This window comes from Equus przewalskii, chromosome 1, assembly GCF_037783145.1.
Source record: "Equus przewalskii isolate Varuska chromosome 1, EquPr2, whole genome shotgun sequence".
Lineage (NCBI taxonomy): Eukaryota > Metazoa > Chordata > Mammalia > Perissodactyla > Equidae > Equus > Equus przewalskii.
In genome coordinates, this window is record NC_091831.1 from 93,848,882 (window position 1) to 93,870,637 (window position 21,756).

Here is a 21,756-nt window from a genome sequence, read left to right on the forward strand (position 1 = left end):
TCCCAAACTGTCTTCCCCTCCGTTCATCGCTCACCCCCGGGCCTGTGGAGTCATGTGTCAGACTCGCCTTTGTGTGTGAAGATCTTGTATGAATCCCCCCACGCTTTCTCCCCAAGGCCTGGAACAACGCCCAGTGCAGAGGGGGCATGCTCAATGAATGAAAGGCGTTGCGTACGTCTGCGGAGCACACGCCTTGGGCTTCAGGTGCTCGGAGCCGGATGACAGTGAGGTGGTGGAGGCTGTATGGAGAAGGTGTAGGCAAGGCTTAACACACGACATCACGGGGACCAGCGGTTGGTTAAAAGAAAACATCAGTGAAGACTTGTGATTTGAACACTGCATCAGGAAGTCAGAATTTTAAAATGCTATTCAAATGTACTCTAAGTGCAAAAAGGAGAAATAAATAAAAGCACAAACTCCATTTTCAACAAAACTAGAAGATAACCAGAATCCCAGGCCCCAAAACAGGTGGAAAAGCTGCCAAGAGCAGGGAGCCCAAGCAAGGGCTCTTCCTGTTAGAGAAGGGAAAGAAGGACGCTATGGAAAGAGCACACAGGGGCGGGAGAGCTCAGACAGACCTGTAAGAACATGCTTCCTGGGGGTGAAGGACACACCCTCTGGGACCAAAGGGACTGCTTGTTTCGGGAAGGCAGGAACTGCCTTGGACCTGGAGCTGGGGCTAAATGAGAAAGCACACAAACAAGGGGTATGCGCCTCACAGTCGGTCTCTGTGGCCGCCTCTGCATTGTGGAAAAGCTCACAGATGCTTACCCTTCATGGCTGGATAGAAATAACGGGGAAATGCACTCACACAGCCCTGGGGTAGGACCCCAAATCATGAGAACTGCAGCCAGCCTGGAACACAGACTCGGGCCCTCCCCTAAACAAGCATCCTGCAAACAGCTGGTGCCTGAAAAACCCTACCTATTTAAAGTTGAGTTATAAACACGAAATCGGCTGAGGATCCACATAAAGACACAAGAAGGAAAAATTAGGAAAGAAACAGGAACACCAAACGGTAGGCTAAGACTACACACTGGAAGAACGCTGCCAGGGAGCAGGTGAAATAAAATTAAATATTTTGCAAAATCAAAGAAAGAAAACTATGAAGCAAGAGGCCAAAGCAAAAGTGCAAGAGCTTACGAGAGAAGCAGGGAAGACACATACCAGCACAGCTCAGGAAAAAAGAGAGAGAAATGAAGAGGAAACTGGAAGGAGCGAAAAGCAGAAGAGGCGCTGCTGAAAACACAGTAAGGAACAAAAAGGAGAGAAACGGAAAAAGCAAGTAAAATGAAATGAAAAAGAGTTAAAAGGAACAGAGAGAAAATGAGAGTACAGAAGACAGCAAAGGAGACGGAACATACGCATAAAAGAAAACGAACATGGAATGGAGCAAATATGTAAAGATTAGTCCATAAAGATTACATAAAGATGTAACTCAAGATGTTTCTTGAAACAAAACAGGATTTAGCTATGAAAGGGCACTCTGCGGCTCACGGAACACCCACCCAGATGAGTCAGTGCCGAGACAAATGTGAAGGCAGATGTCGGGATTTCCACAACCAGGCAAAAAGATCAAATCACTCAAGAGAGGGACGAAATCTCGAAAATTTCCACAGTAAAATTCATTGCTAGCAGAAAAAGGAGCAACACGCACAAAATTCCCAAGGAGAGAGAGCGTGACCCAAGAATTTTATACCCGGTTAACTGTCAATCAAGAGTACCGGGAAATGTTGTTCCCATGAGTCTTTCTTGAGGCAACTACAAAAGGAAACACTTCTGCCAACGAAGGAGTGACTGGAAAAACTATGGCAGAAAGACTGGTGGTGAGCACAGAGTCTACTTGATGGTAGGACTAAGACTAAAATGGGATTAAAGGGACAACAGAAAGTCAGTGCTGTATGCTTTGACAAGGTAGAAAAGCTGCAGCTGGCAACAAGGAGCAAAAGGGAGGAAGAAGGTGGGAGGTAGAATAAGAACACCGAGTTCCTCATCCGCCATAACTGAGAGCCGACGGATAGCATCTAAAACCAACAACTCACGGAATAAAGACACAGTTATTAGGACTTACATTGTGACTTTTGTGCCAACGTCCAAGCCCACAATCATCTGCCACAAGCAATACTTCGAGAGCCACCAAACTTCTGACTTAAGACCAAAGAGCTCTTTCCTGCTGACTGGAGTTCTATGTCAACTTTTCTTGCATAAAATTCTCCCATAAAGCATCCTCTGCGATCTCCAGCTTCTCTAAGGTACAGGGAGATCTCGACTCCTGTGAAGCAGGAAGCACAGAATCATTCTAGAAGTTTAGGCTCCCTCCACCTCTAGTCTTCTATAGTATCTTGCCCAAACCTGATTCAATTTCATTTTCTTTTTTTTCAGTAAACTTGCCTTTCCAAAGTATTCACAGAACAGTTCTCTTTTCTCACTCATGGTTCATCAGTATATTATTAATTAAGTTACATAATTATAATACCAGTAACTGGCATCAACAGGTCTGAACACATCACAACTGACCTTCGGTCAGCATAGTCACTCATGTGGTGTCAATGAGCAAAGGATGAGCAACTAGGGATCAGCTTACCAGCTGCCATGTCAAGCTGACAAGTCAGCAAAGACTCTTCCACTGAACATGAAGTAGACCATGAAAGATGCATATCATTTTCCCAGTGGAGACAGAGGGTACCTGAGAAAGCTGGAGGTTGGGCAGCCAAGAATCAATACTAAACTCATGTACCTAAAATACTAGAGACACAGCCAGATCACAAAGAATGGTTTTGTTAAATGACAGGAGTTGCCCGATGGACTGATCTTGAGGATGCAGCAGAAATGTAGGTAAATACCTTAGAGAACGCTGAGAGTTAAAGAACCAAACCGCCAAATGTAGGCAGGGGAAAGGAAATCTGAGTCATGTTGGTGCCAATAAAAACCATGAGAACAGAAGAAAGCAAAGACATAAAGGTCCTCAAGAGCCCTAAACCCAGCCTAAGACAGCGTGCAATGAACAAATATGAATTATCAAGTAATGATAATTCACAGCTTTCTGCTAGGTCAGCAACCATCTAAAATAATGAAATAGCAAAATTCATTCAGCAGTGTTTGTTAAAAGAGTTCAAACAAAGGTGCTACTGATTTCTCAGCTCCTGGCAAATCTAATGGTCATTTGACCCAGGAACATCGCAACCAGGAAGAGTTTCATTTTAACACAAGAATTAAGATAACGCCAATAAACCAAAAGGTTATCTCGATGTAAGAAGGAGGAAACTGAGAAAATACTTTGCTGGATGAATCTGAAATCTCAACAGGGAAACGGCTGGGTGTAAATCAATGCTTTTCAAGACCAGGATACATACATTTATGGCCACACTTTAAAGAATGAAAGTTGGTGTTTATAATTTTGTGCTATTTAAATTTCTCTCTTTAAACCACTCAAAACAGTCAAAAGTAGGAATGATTACCTGAATCAAACACCTATTCCTCTGAAGGCAACCTAACCTGCTAGCAAGCCTCTATTCTTTCCTCTCAACACCTCTGGACATCTGTCTTCCTTTCCTTTTCTTTCTTAGGAAGCTGTCACATCGTCCTCCCTCCCAGAAAGGTACTTGCTTGTATAACTGGATCCACTGGGCATCCAGTCTGGGCCCACTATTCTTTTCTGTCCATATGAGTTAACTGAGACCCTTCAAATCTCATTCCCTGAGGCTGTATGAATGTCCCGAGCAAGATTGGGACCTGTCCCGGGTGAGGTGAGGTGCCACCAGCGTCCTCTGTCCTTGAGACAAGCTGGCTGAGCTGTCAGGAGGGCAGGACAGCGGGGAAGCACCGGGGGCTCTGGAACCACAGCTGCCTGTGAAGGCTGAGCATCTGCTCCTCAGCCTCTTGCTTAACTTTCCCATCCTGAAGCCCCGAGGACTGGGGCCACCTCGCCCTCAGCTGGGAACTGAGAGCACACATGCCAGGGCTCACCTACCTGGACGCTGGTTATTGACCCGTCTCCCTGAATGGGGATGCAGCGTCTGCTCTGGGTGCCAGTGGGGCTGGCCCAGGAAGGGGCGGGGGGAGGGGGTGGGGTGGGAGGCAGCCCCTTCCCATCTCCACTCCTGTCTTATTAGCAGGGACGTGTTAATGAAAATTCACACCCAGGTGCTAATCAACAGTCGGGGGAGGGCTCCAGCTCTGACAGGCAGGAGAGGCCCTCCCCAGGGGAGGGGGCTGGCAAGGAGCCCCACTTCTCTGTGAAAAGACTTGCTAATAACTTTAATTCCCCATCCTAAACCAGGGGGCCTTTGCCATGCAAATAGGCTTTCTGAACTGGGTAGGCTCCTGGAAAAGACTTCCTGCTCTGCTCCAGTTAGAGTCCTGGGAGGGGAGGGGAGATGGGGGTGGAGAGGCAGGACAGGGGGTGATCAGCAAAGCTGTGAGGTCCCGCTCCTCCCCCCAAGGCCTCTGCTTTTGGATCCCACCCTCTGCAGCCAAATGCTGGCCCGGGTGGGCCTGGACTCCTGAGTGACGCAGCAGTGACCCCCACCCCTCTCTGAACTGCTCCCCTCCTGGCCTGGGCCCAGCACTGGAAATGCTCTCCCAGGTGGTTTCCCAACAAGCCGACCAACATCCATGGGTAAACACGTCGACTATGGCCCATCCCTGCAGGGGAATACTGTTGGGCAATAAAAGAAAGGAAGTAGACACAGGAGACAACACGAGCGGATGAACCCTGAGAACGTCATGCTAAGTGAAAGAAGCCAGACTCCAAGGCCTCATGTTGTATGACTGCACTCATACGAAACATCCAGAACCAGCAAAGCTGTAGAGAAAGTGGACTAGTGCGCCGGGGTAGGGGTGGGGAGTGGAATAATGAGGAGCGATGTCTAATACATACGCTGCATTAGAGTGATGCTATGTCCCTAAGCCACATGGGAGAGAAACCAGAGTGAAGGGAGATGGAAAAATCCCAGGTCCAGGCCGTGATGCTCCAGCGCTAGGGGAATAGGGACGCCAGACACCGGAAACCAGCCTTTGGGGCTGGTGTCCCCCAGGCCAGAATGAACGAAGCTGGCACAATCCTGCCAGGGCTGCGGGCTCGGGTCCTGAAGTCCTATCAGGGCCTGAGTGCTGATTCTTGGTTTCTTCTTCTGTACAATGGTTATTCGGGTATAAAATATGGAGAGGACGTGAGGCACAGTAAGTACCCGCTAGTGGAAAGGTATCTTCTACAGATACTGTGCTTTTACCCAGCTTCCCACCAGGTGCAAAGAAAAGACGGACAGAGTCCACTTGCTGCCACATTCTCATCTGAAGCGCCTCCTGCTTCCAGGCCCACCCAGCTGGAAGAGGAGATGCTAAGCCAGGGTCGGGGACAAGGAGGAAGGGGTCTGAGGCTGCTTGCTTTGGGGGCTGAAATTGCAAGAAACCCTCCCAACTTTCCTCTGTTCTTTGGAGGAGGGGGAGGGAGCACTGTGTCCACCAGAGGAAGAAGAAATTGTCAACTGTCACCAGCACAAAGTTTATTCACAAATAAATAAAGACACACTAGGCAGAGCGTCCTGTCCGCCTCCGAGCCTGTAGCCCAGGGGTTCCTCCACCGCGACAGGGGCTGAGAGGGCCGGCCGGGGCGCGCACAGGCTGTCACTCGCAGGAAGGGCCATGGCAGGATCGCTGGGACCCTCTCCCGGACAGAGAGTCTGGGGAGGGACCACTTCGAAGCTGAGGCCAAGAAAGCCTCGGCGCTCACAGACGGGGCGCCAGCGGTGCGTCGTCGCTTCAACGACTCAGGCGGGCGGCCACTCCAGGGGCATCCAGGTCTCCAGCAGGGCCAGCACTTCGTCGGGAAAGAGCTGTGGGGACAGAGGGGACCCCGTGGCCCTCAGCGTTGGCCGCCGAGCACGCCTGTCGCGCTCATGGGCTCCACTCTAGGAGGCTTTAGGCGGGGAACGCGACCGTGTCCCCTGCGCGTCCTTCCCCTTCCCTCGCCGCTCGAGCGCCCGGGCACACGAGCTGTGCTGCTTTGGGGCGCGGGCCGGCGAGGCCGGGCTGCTAGGGGGATGCGGCAGGGCAGGTCCCCGCAGGGGTGTGGCCGGGGGCGCCGACAGTAGGCAGCGCCATGCACGAGGTCCCGGGATGGGGTCCGCGCGGTCGAGGAGGTACCCACCAGAGACGAGGGGCCCGGCTCCATCGCCAGCGCCTGCGGGCCCGCCGCCTCGTTGTGGAGCTCGAGCGGGTCGCAGGGCTCGGACGCAGCACCCGGAGCCCCGGGGTCGGCGGGCGGAGACCCCCAGGACACCGCGGCGCCGGCTGCGGAGCCCAGGCCCGGGCCGCGCGTCTGCGTCTGCGTCTGCACCTGCGCGGGGCCGCCGTCGGGGCAGAGCGGGCAGCCCCGAGGGCGCGGCGAGGCGCTGGGCCGCGGGCGCCGGCGCCGCAGGCTGTCCTCGCTGAGGCCCAGCACGGACGACAGGTGGCCAATGTAGTGGATGGCCAGGCGCAGCGTCTCGATCTTGGTGAGGCTCTGGCCGGCGGGCGCCACTGCTGGCGGCAGGAAGCGGCGCAGCTCGTGCAGCGCGCGGGCGAGGGTGCGCATGCGCAGCTTCTCGCGCTCGCTGGCGCTCTGCCTCGGGCCGCTGGCGGCTCCGGGCCGTGCTCCTGCGGGCGCCGTCGGGGCGGCCTCTGAGGCGCGGGCTGCGCGGGCCGGGGGCGCCGGCTGCGGGCGGCTGCGGGCGCCGTCGCAAGGGCACGAGCCCGACGAGTCGGAGGAGGAGGCCGGGGACGTGCAGTCGGCGTGGCCGGCCCAGCCCCAGCCCTGGGGCGAGAGCCAGCGATCCTGGCCGAGGAGGGTCTGCAGAGGAGGGGACTGGGCCATGGCCGGCTGCGGCTCTGGGAGGCTGCCCGCCCGCCAGCTCCCGCCTGAGCTTTTATCGGGCGAGGTGCAAGGGGGCCCCCCACCAGGTGACGGAGAGGTGTCAAAACCCACAGAGCCAGGGAGGGTCTGGGCAGGCGGCCCCTGGGAAAGGGGGCCCATTTGCGGAGGTGTGGATTCTGACCCCTCGGGGGCTCTGATGGAGGCCCTTGTGGTCTGTAAGTGTGTGAGGACGATTCGATTCGCATCTGGATGCAGCTGCTGAGCTTCTCACCCTGTCCCACCCCCTGCCCCGCCCGCTCAGGTTGAGTGCCCAGGAGCCAGAGGACCGTGGACAGTGGCATGGTCTGGAGGGGCTAGGCTGTCCCTCAAGTGACTCATGGACCCCTGCGAAGAGCGGCCGCCTCTCTCATCACCCGCCCCCGGGGGGCTGTGCCCAGTGACTTCCACCCAGGGCCTGCACGTTTGCTGGGGAGGCCTCCAAGGCCAGCCGCGGGGAGGAGGGGACACACGTGAACCTTCCAGGGTCCCCTGGAACCGCACTTGCTGATTTGCTGAATGACACTGAGAAAGTCATCACACTGCACACAGTTAATGACAGTCCCTGGAAAACAGAGCATCCTGGAGAAGAGGAATGGGGTGCAGTGGGTGATGATGGGGGAAGGTGGATCCCCCAAGCAGGGCTGAGTCAGACCCTCTTTGTGTGCTGTGAGACCTTGGGCAAGTCACTCGATTCCTCTGAGGCTCAGGCTTCCTCATCCTCATAGCAGTAATGACATAACAGACCACCGGGGGTGGTGCTGGCACTAAGGGTACATCCACGGAACCGCTTCGTGGGGCCTGGCAAGTGGCGAAACGCTTGCTGCTGTTGTTTTATAAAGAAGGCACTTTCGTTTCCAGATGCTTGTAGGCATTATTCTTTTTATTATTTGTTTAATATTTAAATACTTAGCCGGTGGTAAGTGTCAGGCTCACCAGGCTGAACAAGCTGGTCGTGGTCTGTGCTTTCGTGAGGTTTCAGCCTTGGGGGAGAGACGGGTGTCAGGCTGCTATATCGTGAGCAGCTCCAGCACCAACTAGCTGTGTGTCCTGGGGTGGGGCCCTGAACCTCGCTAAGCCTGAGCTTCTCTATAAAACAGGCCTCATAATTAGAGCGTCTACTCACAGAACTGCTGATATAGCCTCTTCGTACAAACTGTGACATATGAAGTTTTAGAGTAAAAGCCGTCACTCCTCAGCAGTAATTCCAGGTTAGAGGCGGCGTCGGCGTTCTCGGTGATCTTGGGAGAAAAGGCTGAACTCGGGGCTGAGGGCCAAACGGGGGCCCAGGACTGTAGAGCTCGGGCCACAGAGGAGGAGAGGTCACGGCCGGGCCTCGAGCCGTGAGGAGGACTTGGGTAGAGAGAGAACATTCTGGGTGTGGGAACCGTTTAAGCAAAGGCCTGGCAGTGGGCCTTCCCAAGGTGCTTTGGGAACTGTGCGAGGATGGCGGCGTGGAGAGCTGGGGTGCACCTTGGCTGGGGTCAGGCTAAGAAGCTGGATGATACTCCCAAGGCCATGGGGAGCCAAGTGGACTTTTGAGCTGGTGTAACATTAAAAAAAATTCGTAATCAATAAGTAAAGGTCAACACGATGATGTTTCAGGAACAGACTAGCCCTTGCCAGCCTGAAGTAGTAGGTGCCCAGTAGTACTTTTATGGCTGTTTTTAAAAATTAACTTTTAGTTACTCCAATGACATAACTAATCCGTTCTCTTTGCAGAAATGGAAACGCCGCAAATGGAGCTGGACTCGCTTTAACCTGTCCCCAGAGGTCACAGCTGCTGTTCTGTCGTCACATGTCCTTCCAGACCTGGCCCCTGCGTTCACGGGAACATGGTGTCTTCAGAAAACACGCAGTCTAAGTGAGGTGACGTTATGGCACGTTGCCTGTAACTTGCTTTTTTTCGCTCAACAGTGTATCTTAGAGCATTCCAGGCCAGCGCATGTTAGCTCAGTCGTAGTTGTCATAGTTGATTTAAATGTCCATTTTCATCATAGTGGGTAATTTTAAGTGGTAAAAAAAAAATAAAATGGCAGGTGGTGCAGATAAACTTTCAATGGTGAAATTACATCACTTTCTTCAGGAACTTTTTTTACGATATTGGAGAAAGTGTGCCCCAGTTACCACTCTGACGTTATGATGGAGCAAGGATTGACAGTGAACAACGTTGGTCACGACAACTGTTGTTTACTTTATTCCAGCTGCTGTGTTTGGGGAGAGGAAAGTTGTAGTTTGTCCATGGCGCACAAAGAAGGAATCGATTAACGATGGCCTTGATTTCAAACAGGCTTTCTTTGGAAAGAAGCAGTTATCATGCAACATTTCATGACTTAAAAGGGTGTAAACCCAGAGAAAAGATACTACTGCTTTTCCTAAGAGCAGCGGGGACTTAGAAACCAGGCAATCCTACACTTCTTAGGTTGAAATAGTGGGAAATCATTTGTAATAAATCATCATATTCGTCCAAGGCTGCACAATACTATAAAATTTTGACATATTGTCCTATCCTGGACTTTACTTACGTGTAATTGACAGTTGTGAACGAACTCATCAGGTTTCGTATATATTTCTTGATCTGGATTCTGAAGGTTCTGATCGACGTGCTGTTGACACTGAGCTCTCTGACTCACCCTTTTAACTGCTGTGTAATATTCCATAGCGTGCTCATACCACAGTCAGTCCCTTATTGATGCATCTTTAGCATTTTTTAATTTTTGCCAAATAGCACTGCCTTGTGCCCGGGCAGCTAGAGATGGAGTGTTGGGATGGCCTTGTGATCTCCAGGAAGGTTCTGAATATCCACGATTACTCCTCTCTCCCACCCTCTACCCATTAGAGGCAGCCTGGAGGGATTTCCCAGGAAAGGGTCTAGGGAAAATGGGAATCCACGCCAGCACAGAGCCCTGCATGCTGTCCTTTCCTCTCCAGGACAGCCTGGCCCCCAGGTTGGGGCCAGCCCCAGAGCCCAGGCCCTGAGGGCTGTGGGATGTCAGAGCACGCGTTCTGGAATGGGGGCCCTTGGCCTGGTTTGCTGTGGCCCCCAGCTCTTCACGGGGCCTGCAGCCCGGGAGGCAGTGGAGTTTGATGGTCAGGAGGCCGGGCTGTGGGATCAGACAGACGTCGGCTTAGGGGCCCAGCTCCACCCTCACCGACTGTGAGAACCTGGGCAGCTAGCTTACCCTCACTTTTCTCCTCAGTTGCTGGGTAAATTAAGATGATGTGTGGCATGGCACTGAGCACAGAGCCTGTTTGTGGGCCCTGCGTTAGCCAGTTCGGGGCGGCAGAATGAAGCGAGTGAAGGACGAGGCTGGGTTCTGAGTAGGGGGCCCACATCTTCAGCCTTGGCCCTGAAGAAGGGCATGCCTTCCTTCTCCGAGACTTCCGGTTCCCCGCCTCCATTGCCAGCCTTTCTCCTCCGTGAACCCAGCGTGAGGGTCCTGCTCAGCGGGCGCTGGGGCTCCTGGCCTGTGGCAAAGGGTCAGCAGAACTGCGGGGCAGAGGCTCCGGGAGAGCTCAGGTGGTGGTGCTGGAGCCGGGGCCAGCCAGCCCAGCCAAGGCCAGGAAATGGACGGCTGGACCGGCTTGTCCTGCTGGGCCGGGTCCCAGCCCAGGTGTCCGTCCAGCTGGCCTTCAGCCTTGGCACCCACAAGCATCCATCCTCCTGTGATGGCACTTGTCCCAGGTGCGGGGCCAAGGAGCTGGGTCCAGCCCTGCCCCACGGGGCTTCCACTCGGGCCATCTCTGCTCTGTTCCTCATCTGACTCACCTGTCGACAGGGGGGACGTCTGTGGCGATGTGCTGCTGGGTCAGGTGATCACCTCTGGGCCTCAGTGTGCCAGTGACACCAGGTTCACCCCCTCCTTCCTGTCATCGGAGGAGGCGCTGGCTTGTTCACGAGTGTGGCAGACACTTCTTGTTGCCCACCCGGGGTCTGTTTCAGCCTCTGTTCTTTCTTCCTTAATGACGAGACCCTGTGTTATTGTGGGTGGTGATCTGCCCAGCTGAAAAGCCTCAGTTCCCAGCCTCGCTTGCAGGTGGAACGGCCCCTGAGGTGTTGGTGGAGGTGTTGGACGGGGCTTCCGGGAAAGCTGCTTAAAGCAGAGAGGTGCGGTCCTGTGGCTCTGCCCTCTTATATTCTCTTCCTACCTGGACAACAGACACTTGAGCAACCAGTTTGTGAGCCTGAGGCAACGTCAAGGACAGAATCACACAGTAAGGATGGTGGAGCAAAAAGAAGCCTGAGGCCTTGATGACTACGTGGAAGTGCCACACTGGCCCAGCATGTGTACCCTGGAATTTCTTCATTGTGACAGAAAATAAATCACCATTCGGTTTAGGTTGCTGTCATGTTGGGGGTGTGCTGTGAGCAGCCCAACACGACAATTCCTGTCCACGAGGGTGAAGTTCCTAGGGTGTCGTCGTCGACAGTGGGGCCACGTGAGCTGGATGGCAGATCGCTTAAGTGAATTCACGTCAGACTCAATGTTCCCGCAGATGGATGGACGGACGTTCACCTGGAAGAAGGTTCTAGTCATGTGCCACCAGCTCTCTTCCGAGCCTCGTGATGAGCAACATTATGATCTTGAGTGAAGACGTGAACCGATCTAATTTGGGGTAAGATCCAAACCCAAGAAGTAAACAGGGTAACAGCCAGGATCCCAAGAGATCCTAACAAAGTCGGGGGGGGGCAGGGGGGAAGGACACATTTGTGGGGTGACTGATGGCAACTAGACTTTTGATGGTGAACACGCTACAGTCCACACAGAAATTGGAATATCATGATGTACACGTGAAACAATAAAAGTAAATAAAGAGATCCTGACAGACCAGAAAAACCCGTCAGCTCTAGCAGGGTGGGGTCAGCAGGGCCCTGTGCCCTCCCAGCTCAGGGTCAGGGGCATCCCGTGCCCAGCAGCCGTGTGGAAAGTCATTGTCTCCAGGCATCAAGGTGTGGAAACAATGGTGACCCCGTACCCCCTCACTGGATCAGGAGGCCTGACCCCCAGGAGGGATGGTCTCCTGTTCCCCTGGCAGAGCAGGCCACACGTGCAGTAAGTGGTCAGCTGGGGGCACAGTTGATGAGGGGTGGGGACCTACCAGGCTCAGGGGGGCAGAGGCTGGTGAAGCCAGGTCACCAAAGAAATGGTGGAGGGACTTGGGGATGTTTGGTCCAAAAAGGAAAACACTAGGGGATGTGACAGTTGTCTCCTGACGGCCCAGGGAAACACTCCAGGGAGAGTCCAAAGAACTTTCTAGGCTTGGATGGGCCCTCCTGTGAGGGAGTGAGGGGCCTGTTCCTAGAGATGATCAAGAAGAGGCCAGTCAGGGGCTGGCCCTGTGGCCAAGTGGTTAAGTTCGCGCACTCCGCTGCAGGCGGCCCAGTGTTTCGTTGGTTCGAATCCTGGGTGTGGACATGGCACTGCTCATCAGACCACGGTGAGGCAGCGTCCCACATACCACAACTAGAAGGACCCACAACGAAGAATATACAACTATGTACGGGGTGCTTTGGGGAGAAAAAGGAAAAAATAAAATCTTTAAAAAAAAAAAAAAAAAAAGAAGAGGCCAGTCGGCGAGTCATGAGAGGCATGTCCCCGGGCTGGAGTGGATGGCTGGCACCACCCCTGCCGACACTGGCAGGCTCCAGAGACCAGGGGCTTGGGCCTGAGGGTCCCCGAGGTCCTTGCAGAGCCCAGGCCAAGAATCAGGGCGAGGACGGGGCCGCCTCCTGGGGTCCTGGGCAGTGTCAGGGCAAGGGGCCTCAGGGCCTCCAGGGGGACGAGCACAGTGTGTGGACTTGCAGGTGTGCAGCACCACACACACCCTTCTCTGCACCTGAAGCTCTGGCACAGCTAGGGTGGCTCTCAGCTGGGCCACCAGGCCCCTGGGACCCTCGGCTCGGCCTGCCGTGTGGCACGTAGCAGGTGCTGTGAGGTGGGCAGTGTCCGTGTCAGCATCCCTCTCACAGGTGATGGAACTGGGGCCTCTGCCCGTCGTCCCCTGTTGTGTCCCAAGCCCTGGCCCCGACCAGCAGCCAAGTGGAGAGGCCGAGGCCAGGCTGGCCACAAGGTGACCCTTAGCTTGGGCCTGTGGGGGGCTGGCTGGGCTCGGGTCAGCCCGTATGGGGCCAGCACAGCCCTGTTCCCGGGGGTCTGCCTGCTCCACTCTTGGGGGGGCAGTGCAGGCCGGCGCAGGCTGGGATGGGAGCCCTCTGGGCCTGGCCCTCCCTTCCCCTGGGTCCCTCTCAGGCCCAGGGGGCGCCCAGGCCGTGGGAACCCAGAGTTGGGGGGGCCGTGGGCCGCAGGAGCACGTGCTCTTCTCGTCACAGCGAGTGTGTGGCCACCTTCACACCTCCGTTCTGCCTGTGGACACAAGGCCACCACCTCCAGGGCAGAAGGTGTCGACTTGGGAAAGTGGGTGTGCAGGGGCCTCCAGGACGCCAGGCCCTCAGAGCCTGGAGCACGCTTCTGGGCTGGGAGGGGGTGCTGCAGGTCCCCACCCGGGAGGCCCAGGGGAGAGCAGGCCTGTGTCCCTGGGATGGGGGGGCGGTGGGGGAAGACAGGGGCCTGGATGGGGTTAGGGTTAGGGTTAGGCGGCGAGGTCCCCAGACATTCTGAGGAAGGGGATGGGCTGGGAGGTGAAGAGCAGGAGGCAGAATGCCAGTCAGGAGAAGCGTCACATGAGGGCCAGGCACCAGGAGGGGGCATCACGTGAGGGCAGGGCACCAGGAGGGGGTGTCACATCAGGATGGGGGCACCAGGAGGGGGTGTCACATGAGGGCAGTGGCACCAGGAGGGGTGTCACGTGAGGGCCAGGGCACCAGGAGGGGGTGTCACATGAGGGCAGGGGCACCAGGAGGGGGTGTCACATGAGGGCAGGGGCACCAGGAGGGGCGTCACATGAGGGCTGGGGCCGCCTGGGGCTGGGGCGGGGGCAGGGGGAGGGGGATTGGGCCCAGGAGCTCCGAGGAGAGCAAGTGGAGAAAGGTAGGGAGGATGCAGCCACTCTTGGCTGGGGAAGTGCAGGAGGGGCTGGGGACCACAGGCATGCAGGGAGCTGCCCAGCAGGCTAGGGGCGTGGAGGTGGACCCACTGCTCTGCCTCCAACAAGAAAGCTGAGCCAAGGAGGCTGGGGAGGAAGGGCCTGCCTCATGGCCACCTGGTCCAGCTCCGGGGCCCAGCAGAGGCAGCTCAGGCCTAGGGCCAGTCACGCCCAGCTCACTGCCCATCTGAGCCTCAGTCTCATCTGGGCAATGGGTCACCTTGCTGGGAGGATGGGGGAGCACCATGTGCTCAGCACGTGAGACTCCACACAGACTGCCTGCCTGCCCTGCTGGAGAGGGACCATCTGAGGTCCTGCTGCTCTTGGGAAGGACAAAGGGAGAGGGTAATGGTGCCCAGGCCTGCGGTCCCCAGCCCTGGGAGGAGGGCCCAGCCTCCCCGCCTCAGCTCCCAGAGCCACCAGGGGGCTTGGGCCCACCTGCTGGAATGTGCACACGCTTGGGGGCGGGGTCTGCAAAGGCTTTCTCCTCTCATCCCTCCCTCCCTCACCCATTCCTTTTTTTTTCAATTACCAAAGCCATGAATGCTTCTTACAAAAAAGTGAGAAAATATAGGCAATCAAAAAGAAGGGAATTTTAAACGCCCCCTGTTGCACCCAGCGAGAAGCATGTGCACACGTGGGCCCGCATCTCTGCCCCCTGAGCTTTCTAGCATCCCTACAGATACATGAACAGAGACAGAGGCATTGAGAGGGCATGTCGGGGCTTTTGTTTTTCCATTTTTTGAGGCTTCTGGTATATATATTTTCTTTTTCTTTAGACAGCTTTATTGAGATATAATTCACATACCATACATTCTGTTTAAAGTATACAATTCAAAAGTTTTTGTGTGTTACATTTTAAACTTTTAAAAATTGTGGTAAAGTGTACATAACATAAAATTTGCCATCTTGGTCATTTTTAAGTGTGCAGCTTCAGTGGCATTAATGACCATCGTGCAACCATCACCACTTCCATTTCCAGAACTTTCCCACCACTCTGTCCCCGTTAAGCAAGCACTCCCCTTTGCACCCTCCACCAGCCTGGGTCACCTCTAATCTTCTTCCTGCCTCTGAGAATTTGTCTGTTCTGGGAACCCCACATAAATGGAGCCATACAACACTTATCTTTTGGTGTCTGGCTATCTCCCGTAGCCTGAGGTCCTCCCTCAGGGTTCATCTCTGGTGGAGCAGGCGTCTGCCCTTCGCTCCTCCTCATGCTTGAGGACCTTCCATTGCGTGGATACACCCCGTTCTGCTTCTCCATTCATCCGTCCGTGGATGTTTGGGGTGTTCCCACCTTTGGGCTCCGTGCCTGGTGCAGCTGTGAGCGCTGTTAGGACTGTCAGCTCCGGTCCTGCCTCCAGTCCCTTTGGGCCCACAGAGGGCGCGTGGTCTTGTAGCCGCTGTTCTCACCGACGTGTGGAACACTTTCCATGTCAGCAGGTACACTTCTGAAATGAGGTTCCGGAGGCCTGCCTCGTGCTCCCCGGGGGCGGGATGGCTGAGTAACAAGTTCTCTGCTGGGCTCTGAGTGGGTGCCACATCGGTGAGCCTGACACCTGTATTTCAAGAATTATTTTTAAATTGCACATGTAATATACAAATGCGATGTCCCTGTGAAAAATTTAAACATTACGCAAGTCTCCCTGATGACCCTCAGACCCAGACCTGCCGCCCACCCACCAGGGAGGCCTGGCTGTGATTCCAGATCTGGGGCGGCCCCCAGCCTGTGTCCGTGCGTTCACACATCTGCACACGGCAGACTCTTACCCGGGGCGTGGTGTCATTGGATGACGTTTGATGTCGGGGTTGTGTCTTAGGTTTTTCTTTTCTCGTGTTTCGCTTGTGTCAGTGGCGTGTGTGATGGGGAAGAGTCTCCTGCAACGTGGTGCTGTTACTCGGCAGTGTGGCTTCCCTCGCACCTTGAGTCTTTTCTAATCAGGATGATTCCGACAGCAGCCCCTGTGCGAAGGGCAGCGAGCTGTTCTGAAGCCTCGGGCCAGCCTCGGGAGCCCGGAGGCGGGGTGTCGAGGCCGACCCGGTCATGGGCAGCCAGCAGCTGTACCAGGAACCTGGGGCTCAGCCAGCCTGGCCGCCTGTGGGGTCCAAAGCTGAAGTCTCCCAAGTCCCCAAGGGTGAAGAAAACGCCTTGGCTCAGGCCGAGGGCTGGACTTAGGTTTCTCCTGGGGGTCCCTCCAGAGCGAGGACTGAGCTCATCCCATCCTCAGGCTTTGGCACATACTCAGTACTGACCATGTAAAACCCTTCTCCCGCTTGATTTTGTATCCGGTCCATTTAAGCTCTGTCCCCTCCCCCTGGAGGTGCTCCACTCACCCAGGGATGCCCTGTCCCCCAGCCTCTGGCAAATGATCCTGTGCCCAGAGGCTCCCCACTTCCCGAGGTCCTGCCTGGAGTCCCAGCTCAGTCCTGGGAGCCCTGACTCTGCTTTCTATTGGGTCTACCTAGCTCTGGGGAGGTGGGGGCGCCCTCCCTCCCTGCCCTGGGAAGGAGCTGGAGGGGCCGAGGGCTGAGCCACCCAGCGGCTTGGCGGGGCTCACCTAGTCCTGGCTCTCCCTGTGCGGTTCCGAGCATCAGCGAGGGCAGGGGGCTGAGAAGGGGCCTGACCTGTTCCTCCTGCCTAGAGAGCCCCCGCCGGTGCTTCCTGGGGGGCTGGTGTGGACAGGCCCCGAGTTGGCAGCTGAGCCGGGCCTGCAAATCTTTATCGGGGAGTCAGCCAGGGCACAGAGCCTCAGGCTGCCCCGCCAAGAGCTGTGGTCAGCTTGTGGTCTGACCCTGTTCAGCCTTTGTTCCTAGGGGCGTGTAGGGAGGCGGGGACCTGGTCCCTGCTTGGCCCCTGCCCTCCTGAGCCTGTGCCCCTTCTCTTCCCTCCTCCGGGCTCCATCTTGCTCTGCCTCTCTGCACACAGATGCAGGTTTTTCCCAGTGGACAGATGAGCAGACTGGGTTCCAGAGAGGGTCAGTGGCCTGTCTGGGGTCACACAGCCCATCACACTGACGCTGAGCCGACTTCACGCACTTCTTAAGCCAGCCCCAGCATCTCTGACACATCTACTTAGCTCCGGGTGCCCACCACCGCCTCCCCACACTGGCCCTCGCCTGGAAAAAAGGCCTCTGACTGGTAGGAGGTGGTCTGCCCTGCTCAGATCCCGAGATCCCAGGTGGCTTGGCAGCGCCATCTGCTGGCTGTGGCTGGGGATTCAAGGACACTGGATGCCAGGGGTCAAGGCTCTGGCCTGAGGCTCTAACCAAGGGAGGCCATTTCAATGCCAAGATGTCCCACAGGCAGTCTGAGCCCCTGCTGCATTCTACAGCTGGGGAAACTGAGGTGCCATGTGACAAGTGTCCCCACGTTCACATGTCTGCATCTTTGCTTTGAGCTTGTTCAGCCCCTTGACCCCGCTGTGCCTCAGTTTCCCTACGTTTTACTATAAGGCTCGACCCTCCCACACGCACCCCGATGAGGCGAAGGAGCATAAATGTGTCTCCCCTAAGGAGAGAGGCGCTGTCTGCTCCCCAGCATCTCAGGCTGGCTCCCAGCACCCGGGAGACCTGTCACTTCCTCCTGCGCCTTTCCGGGAGCCGCTAAACTTCCCTCCTTTCTTCCCACCCCTCCCTCCTCAGCAGCCCTCTGCCTCTGTGACTTCCACTGGCTGCGCATCCAGCTGACCCATGACCAGGATAATCAGATTAGCATGGGTCTAGAATAATCTATTCCATATGGCTTGCCAACTCAGTGGCTCCAGGAGCTAAAGGTGTGAGGAGAGGGGGTGCCCATTGGAGGGGCTCCCTGGGAGCCTGGGGGCCTTTGCTGGGGGCGGAGGGGGAGGAGGGTGGTGGGGGACAGGCTGGGAGCTTCTTGCTGGGCCCTCTGACTGCTCTGGGCTCCAGGTGGCTGCAGCCCCCTCTCCAGCCCAAGCACGGCCCCATCTATCAGAGACCCAACGGGGCTTCACATCCAGGGTGGGGCTGGGCCGTCCCTGTGCCTTTTCCACTCTGGATAAGAGGGGGAGTGTGCGCTGTAGGGCGTGGCTTCCGGAGTGGCCGAGCTTCACAATTCAGGGGGATTCTACTGTAGACAGCTTCTCTGGCTCCATCCTCCAGAGGCTCCGGGTCAGCAGGTCCAGGCGGGTCTGGAAACCTCTTTCTTTTTACGTCTCCACGGGTCCTTGTGCCTGTGGCAGGGTTTCACGGGGGCTGGAGCACTCCAGGGCATCGCCCCTGCCCCACGCGCTCACTCTCAGGGCCGCCCCCAAGGAGGAAAGCAGCCCCTCAGGTCCTCCTGTGGAGACAGGGCAGGGGGCTGGGGAGGAGGAACACAGGCCTGGGCCCAGACAGAGCCCCACAGACCCAGGTTTGCCCTCACCAGCCACGTTACAGAGAACGAGCTCCCTGCACCTCCGTTTCCTCATCGACAGGTGACAGTGACTCGCATCACAGTGTGGCTGCGAGCTGTGCCCCAGCCAGGCCCCAGCCCAGCGCCAGGCCCAAAGCACCTCAGGAAGCAGGATCCACGCAGTGTGAGTCCATCCTTGCAGCATCGGCACAGCAGGTTTTACTCACCCCACAACCCAGAAGCGGAGCTGGGGCCCAGAAATGGAGCGTGTTATCCCGGGACACAGGGGGCACGGGGCAGGACAGGGATTCCATCCTAACCCCCACTGGCCACACTCCAGAGGGCTGTCCTCGACTGTCTAAAGGTCAGGGCGTCACAGGTAACAGTCGCTCCCCTGAAAGGGCTTCCCTCTCAGCTGGTGCCGAGCTGTGGCAGGGAGGCCCCTGGCAGGAGGGGAGCTTCCCAGGAGACGCGCCTGCAGATGCTCAGCCGGCTGGCAGGAGAGGAACCGTTTCCCTCTCCTGGGGCCTCTGGCTCCAGTGGGGACGGGATTAGGGCCTGCAAGGGGACTATTGACATAGCACCTTCGATTAGCACTCCTGTGTCAGGGGGCTGCTGGGAAATGAGGGCATCAAGGCCAGGAGGTGGGAGGGGGCAGCGCCCTGGACCAGGCTCGGCCTGAGGAACCCGGTGGGTTCCTAGCGGGAGGGCTGAGAGCCGGCCCAGCCTCAGAGGGTGCTGCCCTGTCCCACCTGCCCCCTCCCTGGCCAAGGACCCCCTGAGTGCTCCCCTCTGTCCGGCGGGGCTGCCCCAGGCCTCGTTCCCAGCCTTACACGCTGGCAGGCGGAGGCGGCTCAGGCCAGGGGAGCAGAGCCCTGGCCCAGGCACTTGTCACAACACAGGCCCCAGAGGTGTGAAGTCCTCACCCCAGCAGGAGGGCATGTGCCTGGAGAACTCATTAGCTCAGGCAGCTCCCAAAGGAAGCCACCGAGAGGCTGGTGATAAGGAGATCAAAGGCGGGGGGCCTGGAGGTCGTGAAAGGGAGGCTGGCTGACCGAGGGGGTGGGGCCCGGGCTGCAGGTTGGGGGTTCCTCCTCTGCCCCCACTTGGCTCCATCAGGTCCTCTGACCAGAGCCTTTGCACAAACTGGGCCCAGAGACCCCAGGGGACACAGGAGGGGGAGGGACTCCAAGGTCGCACCTCCAATTTGTCAGCCTTTAGGCTGAAGACCCCAAGATTGGGGTTGGGGTGAACTCTCCCATCTGCCTGCCTCTCCTGCCATTTCTGGGGACTCTTTGCCTCCACGGTCACCCCCGGGTCTTTTGAACCCTCTCTCCACCCTGATCCCAGAGAGCCTCCTCTCATGCCGGCCCACATGTCCCCTCCTGCCCCAGGTCGCTCAGGGGCTCCCGTGGAAGTACCCAGTGAATATTGATGCTCAGGTCACAGGCCCCAGAATCCTCGGAGACGAGAGCTGAACAGTCGGCCCCCTCACATCCGGCCTCTTGTGCAGGAGATGTGCAGTTGATCTCGTGCTTAATAAAGTAAGAATTCCTCTCAGAGGGTTGTCACCCACAAACCAGTGAGGGGGCTCCCTCTGCAGGGGAGCTGGAAGCCTCAGGGGCAGGACAGGAAAGAGATTGGCTGCACCTTCTGGACTGGTTGATGTTTTGCTATTTTAACCGTGTGCGTGAATTATAGTCAATAAATAAAAGATATGACAATAAAACAAAAGGGGGGCTGATGGCCTAGGAGGTTTTGGTCGTTCTGAGTTTTCTCAACTATCAGCTCCAAGTGGAAATCAGAGTCACGTGGGCGTTGGAGGGGTTTTTGACATGCAGAAGGTTGGCCCCGAGCACCCAGAGCACCCCCTGCCTGTCCAGCCTGCACCCCGCACCCCCTCCCGCTCGGGGGCACAACACTCTCTCCATTCCCATCGCTTGTTCCCTCGGGTCCATGGGCTCAAAGGGCTCTGTCACGGGGCCCCAGTGCCAGGTTCCGGGCTTGGATCTGGAGCTCCGGGAAGGCCTCCACTGGCCAGACTCTGGAAGGGCAGACCCTGCTGCCAGCGGCAGGCTGAGGAGGGCCGCCCTGGGCCAGGCTCTGCTGGGAGTCCGTGGGTCCTGCGGCTGCGCCCGGGAGTGGGCTCCTCCCCTTGTCCTCAAGGGCGGGTTGGCACTGCCCCTCCTGGGTGAGGGGTGGGCATAAGCGTCCTGGGGTGCTGGGGCCGACTGCAGAGGAGGGGTATGGAAGGTGTTAGGGGAGGCCCAGGGCAGTGGAAGATAAAAGAGACAAGGGGGGCAGGCAGAGATGCCCAGGGAGAAGGTGCCAAGCCACTTGGCCTTCTCTGCCACAAACCAGCTCAGCCATCACTCTCACAGGGGTGCAAGCCATGGCAGACACAAAACAGTGGACCCCCGGACTGAGAGAGACCCTGGGTACCACTTCTCTTAGGACGTGCTGCCAGACACCAGGTACTTCACAGTCTAGCTGGAGAACAGACACCCACGAGTGAAGCAGCGATGGTGACCACGTGCAAACTCAACCCCTGAGGGGTCAGGCAGGCCCTGCAGATTCTCCGAGATTCCCCATGTGGACAAGCATGTTGTGTGAAATGAGACGGTCTTGTTTCCTTTCCGATTTGTAGGCCGTTTATTTCTCTTTCCTTATTGCACAGGCTAGACCCTCTCGTACAATGTCGCGTAGGCCCGGTAAGAGCCGGCGTCCTCACCTTGCTCTGGGTGCGGGGAGAGCGTTCAGTCTTTCACTCTTCAGTATGACGGGGCTGTAGGTTCTTTGCAGACGCCTTTTATCAGGTTGAGAACGTTCCCCTCTATGCCTGGTGTCCTGAGAATTTTTATCACAGAGTGTTGAATTTTGTTAAATGCTTTTTGTGTCATTTCCACTCACAATTCACTGGCAAAGCCCGTTTTATACCTGCCTCAAAGTGGCAAAATACGGTCTAGAGGCCAGTGGTGGCAGCTGTGGCATGAGGCCCAGCCCCTTAGCCCACCAGGTTGAGGGTGTCCTGGAGGGCGGCAGGCTTCCCTCCGGCGTTCATACCGTCCAGCAACCTGACCAGATCCGGCCAGCTTGCCGGATTCACCCGGGGCAGCTTCCTCATAGTGCCCCCCGCCCCAGGGAAGGGGACCTTCAGGACCAGCCAGCTTCAGAAGCAGGGCCCCACTCCCGGTCCCGACCTGATTCTACAGGCCCGGCTGCAGCATGCTTGGAGGCTCCCATTATACCATGGGAAAGGAAGATGCAAGAAAATTTAAGAATTTGCCTAAGGTCCCCAACAGGTGAAGGCAGCCCCACGCCCAGGTCCTGGACTTCCAGCTCTCTGACCTCTCTTCCTTCGACCTGCTGAGCTGGCCGGACACCCCCGCCGGCCGCGGGGCGCAGGCAGGATGTCCGAGTGGCCAGGTCTGGGGCCGACTCGAGGGCCCAGGAGGGGTCGACCTGGCGCA

The 21,756-nt window shown here is 56.8% G+C and overlaps 2 protein-coding genes across 2 annotated transcripts in view; both read right to left on the minus strand.

The window, feature by feature from the left end:
* Nucleotides 1–5,489: 5,489 nt before the first annotated feature.
* Nucleotides 5,490–6,853, minus strand: LOC139083054 (mesoderm posterior protein 2-like). The gene is made up of 2 exons (XM_070617618.1): nucleotides 6,149–6,853; nucleotides 5,490–5,834 (listed from the first exon to the last, which is right to left on the minus strand). The coding sequence occupies exons 1-2, from the start codon at nucleotides 6,851–6,853 to the stop codon at nucleotides 5,769–5,771; spliced, it is 771 nt and encodes a 256-aa protein (XP_070473719.1). The 3' UTR covers nucleotides 5,490–5,768.
* Nucleotides 6,854–20,916: 14,063 nt separating this feature from the next.
* Nucleotides 20,917–21,756, minus strand: part of WDR93 (WD repeat domain 93) — a 58,853-nt gene continuing 58,013 nt past the window's right edge. The window contains exon 17 of the mRNA XM_070617591.1: nucleotides 20,917–21,133. Within this exon, the coding sequence (XP_070473692.1) occupies nucleotides 21,058–21,133 (76 nt within the window). The 3' untranslated portion in view covers nucleotides 20,917–21,057. The remainder of the gene's footprint in view (nucleotides 21,134–21,756) is intronic.